A 17,690-nucleotide genomic window follows, 5' to 3' on the forward strand; every position below is an offset into this window, starting at 1 on the left:
CTAGGAGCGACACTCCAAACGGAGCAGGGCAACCTAATTAAATCTGACCTAATCTGGTGCAACCGTCTGCCAGCCAGCTGTGTGTGTGTGCGTGTGTGTGTTTGAGATTTAAAAATGCTCCAATTTTTGACTCTTTTTTTTCATATTTTCTCTTTGTCTTTGAGTTTCAAACTTATGCTGTAAATCAAACGAGTCAATCCATGTTTTTTTCTGCATTTAACACAGCTGAGCAGATGTAAAGTGACATGCGAACAGAAACCCTTGCAGTATCCGGGCTACAAAGGCACACACTGTGGGGTAATCATCTCGGAAGACACAACGACGTGAGCAATCATTTCAAAAACCTGACAAGCATTGCTGCAATCAGCGACGCAACGGCAAAAATCGTCAGCTCAAAAACAGCCACGACTATCGTGTGTGAGCTGTTTGGGTTTTTTTCCCCCTCCTCTGTTTCTGTTTCTTTTTTACTCTCAACTTTTCTCCTTTTACTTGTTCTCTCTCCATCTCCAGCGCATGACTTGGCTGGTGCAACCAAGGCGCGACTCAATTGTGCAATTTCAAACATGTTTACTTTACTGGCATCTTTCTGAGCATATTTTCCCCCTGAACATTTCCCCTCGCATTATTCTGCATTTCCTCTACAACAGCACACTGTCTTTAATCTTCCCTTTACCACACCGTCTCTTGGCTTAAAATCTGAATATAATAACAGTGTCGGATACTCTTTTGTTTTTTTTTTGGCCCATCGGTTTGCACTTTCTTCAAGTACGCATCAAAGCTCATTTTAGAAAGGGGGGGGGGACCGAGAAGAAAAAGAAAGTAGCTCTTCACGTAAACATTTAGACAACAGTCATCTTCTGCATGAAAAACAGCTGGAAGTTAAGCAAGTTAACGGGAGAGGAGGAGCGCAGAGCGAGGTGAAGAGGGGAGCTGTGCTCCGTCAGGGTAAAAGGGCAGCGCAGCCAAGCTGTGCACCGGTGGGAGAAAGGGGAGGGAGGAGAGCCAGAGGGAGGGTGGTCGTGGGACTTCTTGGGAAAGCTAAAGGCGTAATAAAGTTTTTGAAAAATATCACAATGCGGCGATTGCTTGGTTTTTTTTTTGTTTTTTTTTTTTCGCCTAAGAAAAGTGCAGTTTGGGGGTAAATAAATGGAAAGCAGCTGCTGCTTGTAATAAAAAAAGTCTTGTTCCTCGTGCTTCTGAGCAGGGGGACAGGTAAGACATGTAGGTGGACAGGTGCAACAAGTGAATACGTCAGATAACTGAGATCATTTGCTAATTAAGGTAGAAGAATATCTGTTAAGACTATAAGACAGTATTATGAATACAGCAAGACTTCAGCATAAATAAAAAAAGGATTTTTTTAAAGGTTTTAAATATTAGCTAGAAAAATGCTGTTTTTGTTTGTGAATATAGTGTTCAATATAACAATTTTACTTTGTTTTGATAAAGCCTAGATTTTTTTATGCAGCTAAACTTAAGATGTTGGTTCAGTCAACTATTGGCTGGGCTTTCCTGCAAAGGATATTAAGGCTGATAAATGAACTGTATTATTAATTAATATATTAAATTGAATATATTAAGTTAAAAAAAAAGCTTAGTTCTGATATGAATTTCTGCGTTGGAGCGAGAATGTAAGTTTGTTTTTGTCTGTAGTCTAGCCTAGCTAGTTATTGCAGTTAGGGCTACAGTAAGGCGTTTTAGCTAACTGAGCTTCTTATCCCTGATGCTAATCATGTCACCGCTAATGGACAGCACATTCTAGTCTAGCTTCATGCCACCTTGTTTGAGTGTATTTAAAAATGTTGTGTCAAGCTGTAGCTAGCTTAGTGACACCACTGATACTAAAGTCAGTTTGCTAACAGAGTTTCTGAACCCTGTAGCAGTTGATGAAGAGTTAAGGTTGTAGAGGAAATGTTTACATGCTACATTGTTTAATAAATGCTAAAGCTAACAGCCGGTTTCAAGGGTGTGCATTTAGGCATAAATTAATTTAGAAACTAACAGAAGTGCCATGATATGCCAGATAAAAGAAGACCTTTTCTATAATGCTAAATTAGTCAGAGGCCTAGCTTGGTTAGGTTTCACAGTTTGACGTGCAAAAGTCATGACATTTGTACTTTAGTTTTGCTTTTACTTCTGTCATGTCTGCTAAGTGCTTTAGTCTTTTTGGCAAACGCTGTAAAATCTAATAAAAGTTAAACAGCGGTAGGAGAACGGGACAACTCTGCTTGTCAGAGTCACATAATCTTTTCCTGCTCTGCTGGTGGAGAAACACTTTCTTTTACAAAAACTGGCAAAGAGCCCTCTAATATGGCCTCTCCCTTTAATTTTTTATTTCATTTTATATGACTACAAATCAGTTTTTAAGAACTTATTAAATAAATTTCAGAGTATCTTAATCTAAACTTTTATGGCGGCCCTGAGTGGCTTCTGTGTTGGTTTGTCATCTAAATAACATTAGCGAAGGCAAATGGCATAAAATCCCTTGGGGCTACACCAGTAAATTGAAACAAGGCTCCAATAATTTGACTGACTAAATTAGACAGCCACAGAGAAAAAGAAATACCCCGGCCTTTTTATTACTTATTTACATTTTACTTTCGGAGCCACATGAAATTATTTACAGTGCCATGCTGAAGCTATTTCACCCCACTTGAACTTTTTTTTTTTTTAACATTTTGTCAGGTTACAACCACAACATTGTATGTATTTAATTGAGATTTCATCCAACAGATTTACCCAAAGTAGTGAATAATTGCGAAGTCGAAGGGTAAAATGCACAAACTCTATAAACATCCAAAAATGAAAATCCAAAAAGTGTGGAGTGCATTTGTGTCTAGCTACTTAATTCTAAGTAGAATACATTTAAACTATGTTAGGGGGCTACTTTCATAATTTAAACTATTTTCTGATGAAAAACCAACAACTGGGCAAGTAAACAACCTTAAATATAAACCCTAAAATACAATGAAGCAGCTTAGATGAAAACATTCAAGTGTTAAACTGGCCCAGTCCATACAAAAACCCTTGTTGAGGATAACAATACAAGAAATCAGTTGTGCAAAGGCTTTGCAAACAAAGAATTAGCTAGTTTGCAAAAATTATATCAAAAATGAATAAAAATGCATGCCACACTTTTCAGATTATTTATAAATAAAAAATGGAAACCTATGACCTTCTTCACCCCACTTTATAGTTATGCACTTCTCAAACAAGATACACTCAGGTTTGCGGTTGTAGCGCAACAAAACATGACATTGTCTGTAAAGATTAGGAGGGTAACATCTCAGATACAAACAGTATCCCTAAATATATATTTATCACCCTCAAGTCACGGTCACTGTACAGCTCCTAAAGCACACACCCACAGTGACACTGAGCAGAAGTTTTATTCCCAAAGAGCAAATAAGAGGAAGGAACAGAGAAGATACAGTCCTCTGCTCTTCTGAATCCAGGGCTTCAGAAGTACGAACAGGCTTTTCATACTGAGACAATGGCTCACGTCCACCCCGCTGCGCTCTCCCCGCTTCTCTCCCTCCCCATATCTGCTTGTGAGCAGAAACACACGGCACATCCTGCTCAGCGCTGCTCACCAGCCAAAAGTTCACTTCCTGCTCCTCGGCTCTTCTCCTTCGCAGCAAAAAAAAAGAAAAGAAAAAAAATCTATTCCCAGGACACGCACTAACACAGCTCATCTTACGCCCAGATAGAGCGGTGACAGACAAACAGACAAGTAAATATTTGCCCTGCCCTATAGATGCTCTGCCAACGGACACTGCTGCACACGTTAAAGCAGATGAAGAAAATTTCAAAGAGTGCATACCGTAAAAAAAAAAAAAAAAAAAAAAAAAAAAAAAAAAATTCAAGCATTATCTTTCCATTTCCGCTCAGCGCAGATTTGAAGTGGAAACGTATCGTGTTATTTTGGTGATGCTGGCAAGAAGTTGGATTTTCACTTGAGCCAGTGAATGAGAGAGAGCAAAGGAGCCTCGAATTCCCACGACTCACATCCGCTTGTTCCTACATTTTACGACACATGCACTTGTTTATGGAGCGTGTTTTTTTTCTACCACCGAGAGCCCTTCGAGCAGTCGTTTTAGGTTTTTTGGTCACAGAGCTCAGCTGAAGGCACCAGGCGACCGAGAACGAACAAGCCGGCTTCCTCTGCGCGAGCGCGACCTCTGTCTGGCCGGTGTCAAAAGTTCAACATCTTCAGGAGAAAAAGGGGGCAGAGCGACGTGAGGTTAGTTTCCGAGATACTGCCGGTTCTGTTTAAGGAAGTGCTGATGAGGCATCACATCACGTCTTTGTGGGTGGGGGAGATATTTCAAAACACAGCACTTGTCACCTAGATATTGCCGTATATGTGGCTAAAGACAATTTAGAAAAAAGTAAAATAAAAACGCAAACCGTGTATACCCAGTTATTAAAAATCACAAACATTTACAGCCTCTAATGGTGTAGAAGTAAAACATGTCAAACGAAGCGCCTCTTTGAGGACGACAATAACTATATATGAAAAAGCAAAACATAACATCACATGTAATCTCTTCACCCATAAAGCTATAATAGGAAAGGTAATGTTCAAACACGAAGAAAAACCACAGGTTTAAAAACAGGGACTGCTTTCCCATTAGTAAAGAAAAAGGTGTATTTGTCATGGGGTTGGGGGGTGGTTGATATTTTTGGGCTAAGGTTTACAAAATCTTAGCTCGGTTCAGTCCTGAGGTAAGCACCAGTCTTTTTGTTTGTTTGTTTTTTTTTTCCTTTCTTATTTTAATGTGCGCCACAAATCAAAAAGAAGACAAGAACAGAAAGTCACAAGATAAAGCATGCTCGATATGATCATATGCTACTGGAAGAGACGCCCTTAAATTATTGTTACATTTGAAAAAAAAAAACATATTCACAAAAGTGAGGCACTTTTTTTTTTTTTTTTTTTTTTTTTTTTTTTTTTTTACTTTAAGGCTTTCAGAATAACTACTTCTGTCACAGTGTATTTATGGCTTTAGTCTTCACATTCACCTCCAGAGGTTGGCGTTGGCACTATAGTGGTCAATTTTTTTGTTTTTTCCTAATCTAAATCAAGGACTAGCTATAAAAAGAAAAAAACGGCCAACATATTCTTTGGTAGAAAGAACTGCAGACAAAGAAAAAAAAAAGTGCCTTCAAAACACAACTTTTTTTTTAAGTGCTGTTTGTGTTTTCAAGTTGGAAGAATTCCTCGGTCACGAAATAAGTTTTTATCTCAAAACTCTGGCTTGAGCGGGGCTGATGGGGGAGAGGCAGAGAGGCAAGAGGAGACAGTTGGGGCTTGGTTGTAACGTTTTACAGTGGATCAGAGGAGTGAGATGGCAGGCGTGAAATGGGACATCATGCCGGCGAGCAAGTGTGAATTGTCCAGGAGAAAGTGGGATTTCACAGGGATTTACTGGAGACAGCAGCTGGGGGAGTGCTTGTTCACCCCACCGGCTTTTTCAGGGAAGAGTCACAACAGGCTGCTTTCTTCTGATCGTGTTGCTGACAGATTAGCTGCCTGCTGTGTGCGAAAGGGAACATCATCCCTCTAAATTGGTAGAGTGCTTATAAGGCAAGGGGGCCACAACAACGCTGAAAAATGAGAGGGATGAGAAGCCATGAGCCAGTATGAAGTAGAGGTGCAGGAAAAAAAATTATTCTATAAAGAATCGCAATTCCTAGTCCTGGGAATAATGAATCAATTCAAAATGCTCAAAACTTGATTTTAAAATGCGTTTTAAATGCCGCTCGGAAGTATTTAGAATAATTCTTGGACCATTTTTTTTTATTTAAGAAAAAGCCAGGCAGCTAAGCTAACCTAATGTAAATGAATTTTATGCACACACCCTATTTTTGTGTGGATATAAACGGATTAGATTTGATGCGGTTTGGAATATTAAAGAAATGCTTTAAATAAATCTTTTTCTCTTATCAGGCAAATCATTTAAATACAATCTCCACACCGTGTGAGTGGAAAAATTGGTTCCCGTTTCAAAAAACTCTTCTGAATTGAATCGTGACCATGACAATTGGAATCAAATAGAATCGAAAGATTTCCATCGCTAATGAGAACACTCATGAAATCATTAGACTGAGTAAAAAATGTCACAGATTCACATTATTGAAACCAAATAGTCTTCCTTACAGAAGAAAAATTAAAATAGTTTTGCTCTAAGATTTGGAGTTTATACATAGACACCTGTTACTTTACACTGACTGGAAGTAATGAGGTAACAGGTGGGGGAGGGGGGAGAGAGGTTCAGTGTTGCTCAGTGCTCCATCATGCAGCCCCTGGAATCTAAGGAAGCGTCCACAACGAGGCCTCTGACCACTGGTGATCATCACTCAATTATTAAAATAGAAACAATGTCTGTCAGTCAGTGACAGACTCCTTCGTCACTAATTCAGCCCCGGCGTATGCCTCTCTGCCTCTCCGTTTCTACAAAAGCACAAACCAACACAGGCGAGTCGTCATGAACAGGGATTAGTGTGTCATCAGCTGGGTATGTGCAATCATGTCCCACTCATGAGATCACAGGGCTCTGCTCAGTGCATCTCCAAAACAGCTGAAAGCAAAGGAACATTTGTCACACTGCAGAGGAAGCTTTAGCTCAAGAGTGGTTGAAAGCCGGGTGTAAAGCCGATTAAGCCACCGCTGCTGTCACATAAGGGATGAGCATTTATCCGCACAAAGCCCAGCCCCTCGCTTGGGAGTGGAGAAAAAAAAAAAAGGCATAGAGAAATGCATTGTGTTTCAGCTATTTCACATAAAAGGGGGAGACAAGCAAAGAAACAAGACACACAAAGTATCCCGTACCCCAAGATTGTACAAAAAAAATTATAATAATAATAAAAATCCAGGTGAGTTGCTTTTTTCTTGATGTTGTTTAGACCTGAAAAGTTCTGAATATTGAAAAGAAGTCCTGCATATTGTTCCTTTTGTGCTTTTTTCTTTTTCTTTTCATACATGAATAGTACACAGGTTTAGGGTCAGATTGCAAAGTATCTCTGCAACATGTTTTCTTTGGATTTCATCATATACAAAAATAAATAAACAAATTTCCTTTTGGTTTTGATTTAGTCACTATGGCTCAATGGTTGGAATTAAGAAAAAGAAACATGTTTCTTTGCATAGACTGTACATAAATACTGAAGTTCTTTCAACGAGTGTCCCTTGGTCACAGAAAGTAGAGCTCCTTTATGAAGGAGGATTTAAAAAGATACATTAGATGCATAGAAAGGCACTTACAGTCCAAACAGTTCGGTGTGCATGAGCAGGCCCAGTTCCACCCGGGCCTGAGTCTGAGGTGCAGAGGAAGATATGGAGTTGAGGTGAATGGCTTTCGAATACTGCAAACTGTGAGTGCGCGCAGACCTGTCTGTGATTGCCAAATGTCTTAGCTGGGCGAGTAGCGGTCAATGGTTCGGCTGTCAGAGATTGGCTGGGGAGGAGGGGGAAGTGGTTGGCCCAGGATGTCCATCTTTTCATGGGTGAGGCCCAGATGCTCCGACGCAAGCTTGGTGAGAGGGTAGAGGCTCTCGATGGCCTTTGCGTCTGCCACCAGTTGCTGCTGCGCTTGAATGAGAAGCTCATTGGCCTTCTCCTGCTTCAGCCCCAGGTGCTCTGCTGCGTACTTGCTCAGGGGGTATATGCCCTCTGCAAAGTCCAGCTTCAGCTTCCCATCGGCCGTCAGGCCGCCTCCGGTCCCCCCACCACTGTGCATCTTCATGTGGCTGATGAGGTTGCGCTGCTGGGCAAACTTCCCACCACACACCTGACATTCATAGGGCTTTTCCCCGGAGTGGATGCGCATGTGCTCAGTGAGGCGGTACTGGCGAGTGAAGCGCATCCCACATGAATCGCAGGCGAAAGGCTTGAGGCCCAGGTGGCTGCGCATGTGGCGCGTCATGGTGCCACGCTGTGTGAACTTCTTGCCGCAGATGCTGCAGGGGTAAGGCCGCGTCAGCCAGTGAGTCTTCTCGTGTTGGCGCAACGTAGCCGGGTCTTTGTAAGATTTGTCACAGTTGGAACAGCGGTAAGGTCTGATCATCTCCCCGATGGTTCCCGAATTCAGGCCCTGGTCAGATTTGGTCTCCAGATGCGACATGCTGTTTGGAGTGTTGCTGCTGTTGAGGCTTCCGTAACCGTTCGTGTTGCCGCCAATGCCTTTGGTGCCGCTGTTGTTGTTGTTCCCCATCTCCCCAACAGAGCTGTACAGCTCCTCCTCTGTGTGCGTCTCCACATGTGCGTTGAGCTGCTCTGAGCTCGGGAAGCCTTTATCGCAGGGGATGCAGACGTACAAATTGTCCCCGAAGCTTTCGGGCTCGTACGGCATGTGGAATCTCCCGATGGGGCCAGTAGGGGATGGACGGCCCTCGCTGCTGCCCGTCTCCTCCGTGCCAGAGCCACTCTTGTCATCCACGCCTTCGCTCTCCTCCCCTGGCTTGTGATGATTGTGATGCTGGTCCCCGTTCTCAGCCCCTTCCTCTTCATCCTCATCCTCGTCTTCATCTTCCCCAGCATACGGCAGGGGCTCGTGTTTCACCCAGCGGTAGATGTTTCCCATTTCTCTTCCTGCCTCTCCACCTTCTGTCGGGGTGTCAGGGCTGGCGGGGCATGGGTAGCGGTCTGTCCCTTGGGAACCTGAGCGATGTAGATGAGGCAGGTGGGGGGCTAAGGGCTGATTTAGGTGGGGAAATGGTGGAGGGGTGAGGGAACCTGCCTGCTCGACAGACTCCATCTTTTCGGACATAAAAGCTCTCCCATTTGCCCCTTGAATGGGACTAGTGGCTCCACTTAGAGTTCCATCCCTCTCCTCATTGCTGTGACTGTTTGTCATATGGGTTTGAGAAGGTGTGTGCTGAGACTGGGAGGTGGGGCTTTTTTTGGAAAGATCGAGGCCGAAGCTGGGGGAGCAGTTCCTCTCGGCGTGGCCAGGGCGTCCCAGCTGAGCAGGCAGAGATGGGAACACCTGAGAGGTCTGGTTGGAAGTGGGGGCATACAGCTCACCGCTATGGATGGTTATTCGATGGGGGACCAGCTCATCCAGCGACGGCGCCCTGGGTGTGTTAAGAATCCCCCCCGGAGGACAGGACTGAATCACAGGAGTAGAAACCCTAAACCTGCCTCCACTTCCTAAGCCCATGCTGTTGGGCACCATTTTTGGGTAAGGTAAAAATGCGGGACGGGGAGGGTACTTCGCAGTTCTCCGCAGCTTCTTTTTGCACAGGGCCACCAAGTCAAGCAGCTGCAGATAGCTGGCCGCTGCCAAGACGGCACCTAGATTGGGTTCAGTGGGAGACGTGGGGTCTCCCTCACTTAGGCGCCCGGTGTAGATGTAGTCCAGGATGACCCTGAAGACGGCTGGACTCACCATCTCATGGTCGAGGTTGATGAGATTGTCGTGGACCACCAGGGACTTCAAGTAGTGGCTGCTGGCGGCCAGAATGTTCTTGTGAGCTCTGAAGAGCGCGTTCTGCACCACAATGATGACATCACACAGAAAGCCTTTGGTGCGCTGGCTGTTGAGCTGCAGGAGGAGATCCCTAGCATGACTTGGAACTTCCATGGCATCCAGCATAGTCTTCAGTCCACCACCTGCAAGAGCAAAAATCTGTAAAATTTCATGCAGACGTTGTCGTCCTGAAGTCAGCAAAAAAAGGGCATACACAACAACATGAATGAATCGGAAAAAAATGTTTAAAAAAATAAATTATTTTGCATATTGGATTAATGAGAGTTTGATTTCTAGCACATGAATGCATTTTAAGTTAAAGTTATCGTTACAATTACAGAAATGGGTGCACAGAGCATGCTGCTTTTCAGCTTGACAGGTTGGAAGGTAAAAAATTCTGATGTTTTTTCCGATCAGTGAACACACCATGCATAAACACTTGCAGATTGTTGTATCAACAACACTTTGAAGTGAAAGCTGCTGCTGTTAGCCTTCTCCAGTATCAGTGAGGTGCACACACAGATGTATGAAGGTAAATGGGTCAGTGGATGCTTTTTTCTGATAACTGCACACTATTTGGTCTTAGAATCTCATCCTTGCCCTGCAGTATTATCACTCTTCATTTATTTTCTATGTTTTTAATACTTTGCATGAATCTACGTGCCTCGATATCATGTCACTTTGCGGCCGCTACACCTGAATTTTCCCACCGTGGAACAATAAAGGATATTTCTATTTTAAGCTATTCTATTTTATTCTTTGGAGTTCATTCAGGTCTCGAAAGAGCAAGGTTAATAGCAGTTCACAGTAAGGCTGTAAAAAATAGAACGAAGTTGTTATTTTTTATCTTTTTGGGTTTTCAAAATCTATCTTTCGGGAAACATGTTGAACTTGAACATACAGGCAGCTCTTTTCAAAATCTCAGAGTTAAGTTTAGTGACGCTAACCCTGCTAATGGGTAACATAAAATGCTAAAGAAAGCTTTGAATGTACACTCTACAGTTTATCTTTATCTTTTCACAGACTGCTGTCCCGTGGTCTCTTCTAATTTAAATAATGACTTTTTATAACTTAAAACACATACAGCTCTGGGACAAATGAAGAGCCCACTGCTCTGAACCCCATTGAAAAGCCTCCTGGTTGTTCACCAAATATTGATTTCTGAACTCTTCAAATTGTTGTTTCTAAATGAATATGAACTTGTTTTCTTTGCATTATTTGAGGTCTGAAAGCACTGCATCTTGTTCGTTTCTCAATTTCTACAAATAAATACAAAATTAATTTTTGCTTGGTATTTCGGAGACATGTTGTCTGTAGTTTATAGGATAAAAGCAATATTCATTTTACTCGAACATATCAATATAAAAAGTAAAAATCGGAGAAACTCATCATTTTAAGTGGTCTCTTAATTTTTTTCCAGAGCGGCATATATATATATTTATTTTTTTATTTTTATTTTTTCTCTTATTACATTTCTTGAAGAGAAATCCAAATTGGCCAAAACAGCTTTGCAACAGTTGAGAAGTAGGCCACAAAATTCAGATTTTTAATAACAGCCACTTTTTAATTTTGCGTTTTATGATTTAGGTTGAAACTTCATCTGACTCCACCTGACGGGAATGAAAGGAAAGTGTGTGGGACGCGTCCACGAGGGCCAGTCAGCAACAGTGAACTTTTTGCCGAAGGTGAGCACCAGGAATGGTTTTCTCATTAGCAGAAATTCAAGTCTGTGCGTTGACCTCCTACTCGGCGAGCAAAGTGGAGAGAAAGAGCTTGAGTTACCCAAACCTCAGATATACATCTATTCTGTAAATTGCCAGCTTCCTGCTAAAGGTATTCCAGAGGAGCAAGCGCAGAGCTTTACACAAAGCGAGAGACGAATGTTTCACAAGTGTGATGAACAGCAGGTATAAACCGGCGGGGAGGAAGGACGCGTCCAAAAAAAGAGAGAGCTCCAGCTCGCTCTTTCTCCTCAGTCATATAAGGACCACAGAGCACACGAGGTGTAAATCAGCGTTAGACGGTTCGATACTTTGCACTGAGACGGACTCCAGGAATCACACACACACACACACACACACAAACGCACGCACTTAAACATCAACACTGATTGTTCCATCGGGCCTAAAATAAACGACGCAGTCCAAATGCATGAAAAGAGCCGTATTGTTCAAGCGGTGGCATCCGAGGACAGTTTACTTCTGAGATTAAACGTCTCCAGTCGTCCCCCAGGGGCCTTGGTGTCACTGATGGGGAAACAAGCAACTAAATAAATATCATGTCATCCGTCTGATCGCAGTCTTCCTGACACCAGCTCATTCACTTCTTGTTTATTTCACCCGCAGCGCGAGCTCTCAGAATAAGAACGAGGAAGTATGAACTTTTAGAAAACCTTGACGAGTGAACTCATAAGAGGAGGAACTCGTGAAGACGAAGAAGAAGAAAAAAATCTCATGCTGATTTTTATCCTTAAAAAAAAAGTGCAGATTAGACTCTTGAAACTTGTGGGGAATTCTTAGCACTGTTTCTGATGATTTTCTTAATTATTTTTATTTTTTTTGCAAGGGCACCTTCAGCATGACAAATGACAAAATGGAAAGTCAGTCACAGTGAGGAGTGGCAGTTGTAACGAGAATTTCAAAATGCATCTTTATCTTACAAAAACTCCAGCATGTTTTTTTTTTTTTGTCTATAAACAGCCTGATTATGACAATAAATACCAAGAGATGACAAAGAATGAACGCCCAGGTTGGATCAGACTCTGTGAGGTCACTGTCATTGCATATGTTCACACCTCTGATTACTTCTTTCTCTGTCTTGCTTCTGTTGCCTCTCTACTTCACAGCGTCCGTCGGACGCGCTGGGTGTAGAAGTGAACCAGATAAAAGCGTGGCTCAACTTTTCAGACTTGCTGAAATTTTCTCTCTCCACTCCATTCAGCCCATTATCGCTTGGTGTCAAACTCTGATACCATCAGTGTGCATTCTCAAGCAGCAGGCCGGCGCATCAAGCAACGGCTGCATCGGAAGCAAACAAAAAAGAAAAAAAAAAGAAAAACAGTCTCTCTTTTTGCACTGACTTTTATTTATGAGGATGGATATTAAAGAAAGCTCAACCTCAACAGCACTGTGTGTGCACCTAAATGATGTTGTGCGTACAGCACATTATTCTGGGCTATGTGTTGTGGTGACAACAAGCATGATAACTGTGGTCTAACCATGGAGATACCAAGTTTTGCTTTGTTTTGTTTTTTTAATCTTTAGCTGCTTAAAAAGCCCACATCTTTAAAAAAAATATATATATATCTCAATGTGACCTTCATGCAAAAAATAAAAATGAAAAATGGCATAGTCACAGTTTTAATCACAGTATGCAAAAAGAAATTTATAGAACTGTGAAGTGGTATATGAAGATGATATTCTGCTATTTGCATTGCATTAACGTTCCGCTTTTGTAATTTTGTGGGTATGGAGAGAAGCAAAAAAGAAAAAAAAAGAAGACTCCTAGCCCTGACATCTGTTCGAAACATTGACATTTCGTTTGAATTTAGCCACGCTCATTTAACTCTGCTCATTTAGTACTTGTTTTATTTTTATTTTCTGCAGCACACAAGCAAATGTTCTAAGATTTAACATCAGCTGCAGCCATCTGAGTGTACGTATAAGCACTAAAAAGAAAGTTCTTGTGAAGAGTTCAAGTCCGGTCAGCAGAGATCAGAATCAGTTTCCTGCTTTTAATGTCAACGCATCTAAAAAACTCCTCACAGATGTCTGAGATGCCGTTTAAAAGGGACATGTTAATTTCACCAGGAATAAACGCAGTGACAGACGAGAATGCTAAAACCATCACGTTAATTTATAACCTGAGATTTCCGTCCAGGCAAACCCAGAGCAGAGCCAATTTCTGAATAACTGTCGATTTGTTCCATTTACTCGTTCAATCTCCCATTTCGAGTGCGATTTCCAATTCATTAAAATCCAATTTTGGTGTGTTTGTGAATTCGTTGAGAAAGGGAATGACCCCCGTCTGAGAGCCGGGGAAGGCGCACTCAGCACAGACAGAGAGAGGGCTCCAGGCTCCAGGCTCCGGGGGTCGCAGGGAGGCAGCGCTCCTCTCAGCCTCCGTCCCTAATCTGTTTTACTCCGCTTCGTTTATTGTGCAGTAAACCGAATCACGAGTGAACCCAGCTTTCTGATCCGAACCCATCCCCAACCTCTTCCCATCCAAGCTCACAAATGAAATGTCAGAAAGTGTAGAATCGCTAGCAAAAAAAGAAAGAAAGAGAGGGGGAAAAAAACGTGTCAACTTATTATGCACTGAGAATGTTGCTGAAAGCAGCTTCAGACGTGTCATCAACACCTAAGAAGTTCCTTCAAATCTCGCTTTAGCCAAAGGAAACCCAATTATTGTTTTCTCTAAGAGTGCGCTACGCTGCGCGTGAACGTCGTTCTCGCTATATTAAATCAACAACATGACTAATGTTACGTTAAATAATAATAATAATAATAATAATAATAATAATAATTTTTAAAAAAGCGATGGAGGGGAAGAAATTGTTTGAAAACAATACACGATGGGATGTTAAAAATGCAGAATTAAACATGTTACTCGTCTTTACGTCATTTTCGATGACAGCGTTCATTCTTACGCACGTAAGAATTATCCGCATTATCTTACGAATGCAATATTCTCCGTTAATAATAAAAAAATAAAAAATCCGACTATCTTTAGGTCGTCTAATGTGTGATAAAGAGGACAACCTCTGTGTTGTTGATCAACTTCGACTTTGAACAAAAACGCAGCAGAATGTACACTGACTTTAACAAGAAACAATAATAATAATAAAGAAAAGAAAAATCAAATAAAGAAAATAAGACAAAGCTGCTGCCGGTTCTGAACCGGACCGCATGAATGTCATCCTTCCTCCCCCCCGCGTGTCGCTGCCTGAGCGGTTCGGCTCTTACCTGCATGCCCGATGTCTTCTGCCATCCGATCTAAGTCTCCCTTAATGATCATCTCAGCAGTATCTGGGAGTCATATCTGACGTTTCAGTGTTCAACTGCCAGCCTCCAAAAACCCATGCCAGTTTTCCGAGCGCGTCTGCCAGCTCTCTTTCTCTCTCTCTCTATCTCTCTCTGTGTCTTGCTCTCTCTCTCTCTCTCTCTTCTTTTTTTATGATTATTAATTGATATGAATTTCTTCTCGTTCCTTGGGTCCGTCCTCCCTCCCACCTACGTTTTTTTCTTCCTCCCACTGTCTCTCACTGCCCCTCCTCTCTTTCTTATTCTTTAAGAGAAAAAAACATATATATTCCTATATGCTCGCACCAGCATCATCTCCCCTCCTCTTTTCTTTCTCTCTTTTCTTTCTTTATTTTTTCTCTCTCTCTCTCTTAATTTCCTTAGCTATTTTTGAGTTTGCCCAATAACGCGGACCGAGATGATAATGGAGCCTCTGTGCGCCTTAAGTGTTTTAGCGCCCCGTGTGATGTCAGTCTATAATAAAACTAAAAGGTAAAATCGAGGGCAGGAACTTCAAGTGACCCCGACGTGAACTCCTCAACACATCGTCTTAAAGGGACAGGCAGCCGTCGTGTAGATCCGACGGTAAACTTTGGAGATGTTGGGGAAATAATTTGCGGGGGGGAAAATAAAGATAAAAAAAATACTATCAAGGAATACGTCGTATTTATTTATTTCAATTTAATCCTGAGATGCAATTTCAACTAATTAATTTGACTTTCATTTTATTCTGAGAAATTGATTCATTTGTATTCTGATTTACTCTAATTGCTAAAAGGAGAAGGAAAAGGTCGTCCACTTTTTCACAAATATGTAAGAAAATCCCCTAACATTAAGCTACAAATGTTCAATTTCTAGACAATAGAGCCAGTAGGAGGTTTGACTGGACACCTGCTGTGCAGCATTAAGTCCTCTAATCGTCAGCTGAGACGGATCCAGCCGATGGGTTGTTTACGCAAAGGGCCTTCGGGGCGAATAACTGTAAATATGATAAATATACTAAATTAAATGTTTGTATCTCCTTTTCATTTAGGACGTGTTAATACAATGTTTGAACTTTGTTTACCTTATTTATTCTCGAGTTTCTTTTTAATTGCTAAATGTTCTCGACCACTTTTCAGCAAATATTACAGCTTCATTTTTTTAAATTTAAAAAATATCATTTTTTTTAGATAGACGGATGAGTCAAATCCACATGGTTGGTCCGCGTCCGCTTCATTCAAAAAGATTTAAAAGGAAGCCATATAAGAAACCCTTGGATGAACTCATCCCTGCGGTCTGGATGCCATCCCTGCCCCCTCTCTCTTACCTCGGACTCATGTCTGGTGCTCCCGCCGCGCGCCTTCGCTCCTTTTCGGCATCCGCGCCCCCCCTCCAGCCGCCGCCGCTGTATTCTCCGCTGTTCCCCACCGGAGTCCTGCGAAAAGCCCAGAGAGAGAAAGGAAGAGATGTCTCTCCAGGACTCTCCCCGTCTTTGCGTCTCCCAGTCTCAGTTCCCCTCTCTCCGCAAGTCAAGATTTTCTCACGTGTTAACAGGACTATCTGACACTTTGGGGCTGTATTTTTTGGGGTCCGATCGGACCAAACACGCGGCCCCGGCCGAGAGTGTACGCACACAGCGACACCTAACGGCAGAGCGCCGTATAGAGCCGGTTATCCGGGGCCAGTTCAGCACGGGGAGGTTCTGAGTTTTGTTTTCCCGGAAGACAACAGGAAATGCACAATCGGTTAAGTGACATTTTACTAACCGTGGATAAAAGTTTAAGTTTACTTTTTCAGATTCACAATGAGATATAAAGTGATGGATTTTAGATATCTGTACTTGTGACATGGCAAACATATTGTTATTATTTAAATTTATGATGAATTTTCTCTGTTGCCCACATGGCTGACCTTACAAATACTGACTTTAGTGATGAAAGCTCCAACAGGACGATGATGTTAGTTCATCCAAATCGGCTTTAGTTAAAATTAGTTTTCTGTAAGGACCCCGGCCTCCACCCTATTAAACATGTACAGAATATGCTGAAAAGTTGAGTCAAAAATCCAGAAACTTGTCAACGGCTGCAAAAAGTGCATAGTGGAGCTCAGACTTGCTATGGGCCAATATGTGTATGCATTTATCTGAGCCTCTATGTACAAAATGAACTTTAAATTTAAATGTTTGGATCCAGGTCTGTTAAAGGTGGTGTATTGTGTATTTACACATATAGTGCCATTTTATAGCACAGTCAAGCAGCTATGTTACCTATAGTTATAAAAGTGCTGTATGAATCAAACATAACTTAGAAGGAATCTGAGTTCGCAATTTGACGCTTTGAAATTGGGCCTCTGTCTCTTTAAGAAGCTCCTGCTCTCTCCGACTCTCCGCCTTGAGCGTCACAGTTTTGCTTTTCATTATGCTGTTCACAACCATTCATGCAGTGTTGGAGTCAGAAGTAGTTCATATGATGAGCTCTAGTGCGTTTCTACCAGGTGTTTGTTAATTGCTGCTACCACTAGTCTGGAGGAGCAGAGAGGAGAGGAGGCAGCTTGGAAATAGGCTTCATGAGAGCAAGTGTTCAAGTTCCCCCAAATGGCTGCTGAGGGGAGATTCAAGGATTCATCAAGCATGCTTGAAAGAGTGAAAGCGATGCTCCAGGTAAGGTTTTGATGAGAGAATAACATTACAACATGATGAAAAGCTCAAAAACATAAATTTTACACAATACCCCCAAATATGGAACGGTCATATTTGCTGTATGATCCACATTTAAAAAAAAAAAGTACAGTTCAAAGACCAGCATGAAAAACTCAATTTAATATTATATCTACATACGCATGTAAATCGGCGGGAATGTGTAAAATACCTGTTAATAGACAAGTAATAGAAGTTAATCACAGAAGGGGCAAGTTTATCAACTTGGCTACCGTGTTGCAGCCGTGTCCTGATATGTGAAGATCAAAACATCCTCTGTAAAAAGGTGCCGCTTGACAGTCAGTCCTACCGTGTCCTGTGGGAGTCATTCTTCAATCATTCGTTCCTTTTTCACCCTGTGCTCAAGCCAATCAGCAGTGACAGTATCGCTTTATATGTTTTGCTCCTCTCTCCCTGAGGTTAAACATCTTTGTGCTTCAAAAGAACTGGTAGAAAATAAATATCTGACATCTCAATATTTCTCCTCTTTCACAGTCTTCACTCATTTTGATCCTCTTT

General features: G+C 41.9%; 1 protein-coding gene and 1 long non-coding RNA gene across 3 annotated transcripts; one reads left to right on the top strand and one right to left on the bottom strand.

The window, feature by feature from the left end:
- Positions 1-731: 731 nt before the first annotated feature.
- On the bottom strand, positions 732-16,153 carry hic1 (hypermethylated in cancer 1). Of its 2 annotated transcripts, none has more exons than XM_007554355.2 (2): positions 15,804-16,153; positions 732-9,616 (listed from the first exon to the last, which is right to left on the bottom strand). In XM_007554355.2, exon 2 carries the CDS (start codon positions 9,597-9,599, stop codon positions 7,416-7,418), a length of 2,184 nt encoding a protein of 727 aa, XP_007554417.1. In that variant the 5' UTR covers positions 9,600-9,616; positions 15,804-16,153; the 3' UTR covers positions 732-7,415. The 2 variants fall into 2 exon arrangements, with proteins under 2 accessions (XP_007554417.1, XP_007554415.1); XM_007554353.2 differs by lacking the exon at positions 15,804-16,153 and adding an exon at positions 14,438-15,789.
- Positions 4,158-14,129, top strand: LOC103139624 (uncharacterized). Its single transcript, XR_476425.2, has 2 exons — positions 4,158-4,243; positions 11,061-14,129. It is a non-coding gene; the product is annotated as an uncharacterized LOC103139624 (long non-coding RNA).
- Positions 16,154-17,690: the final 1,537 nt, after the last annotated feature.

The sequence above is a fragment of the Poecilia formosa genome, unplaced genomic scaffold, assembly GCF_000485575.1.
Source record: "Poecilia formosa unplaced genomic scaffold, Poecilia_formosa-5.1.2 Scaffold63, whole genome shotgun sequence".
In the NCBI taxonomy this organism is placed as follows: Eukaryota; Metazoa; Chordata; class Actinopteri; order Cyprinodontiformes; family Poeciliidae; genus Poecilia; species Poecilia formosa.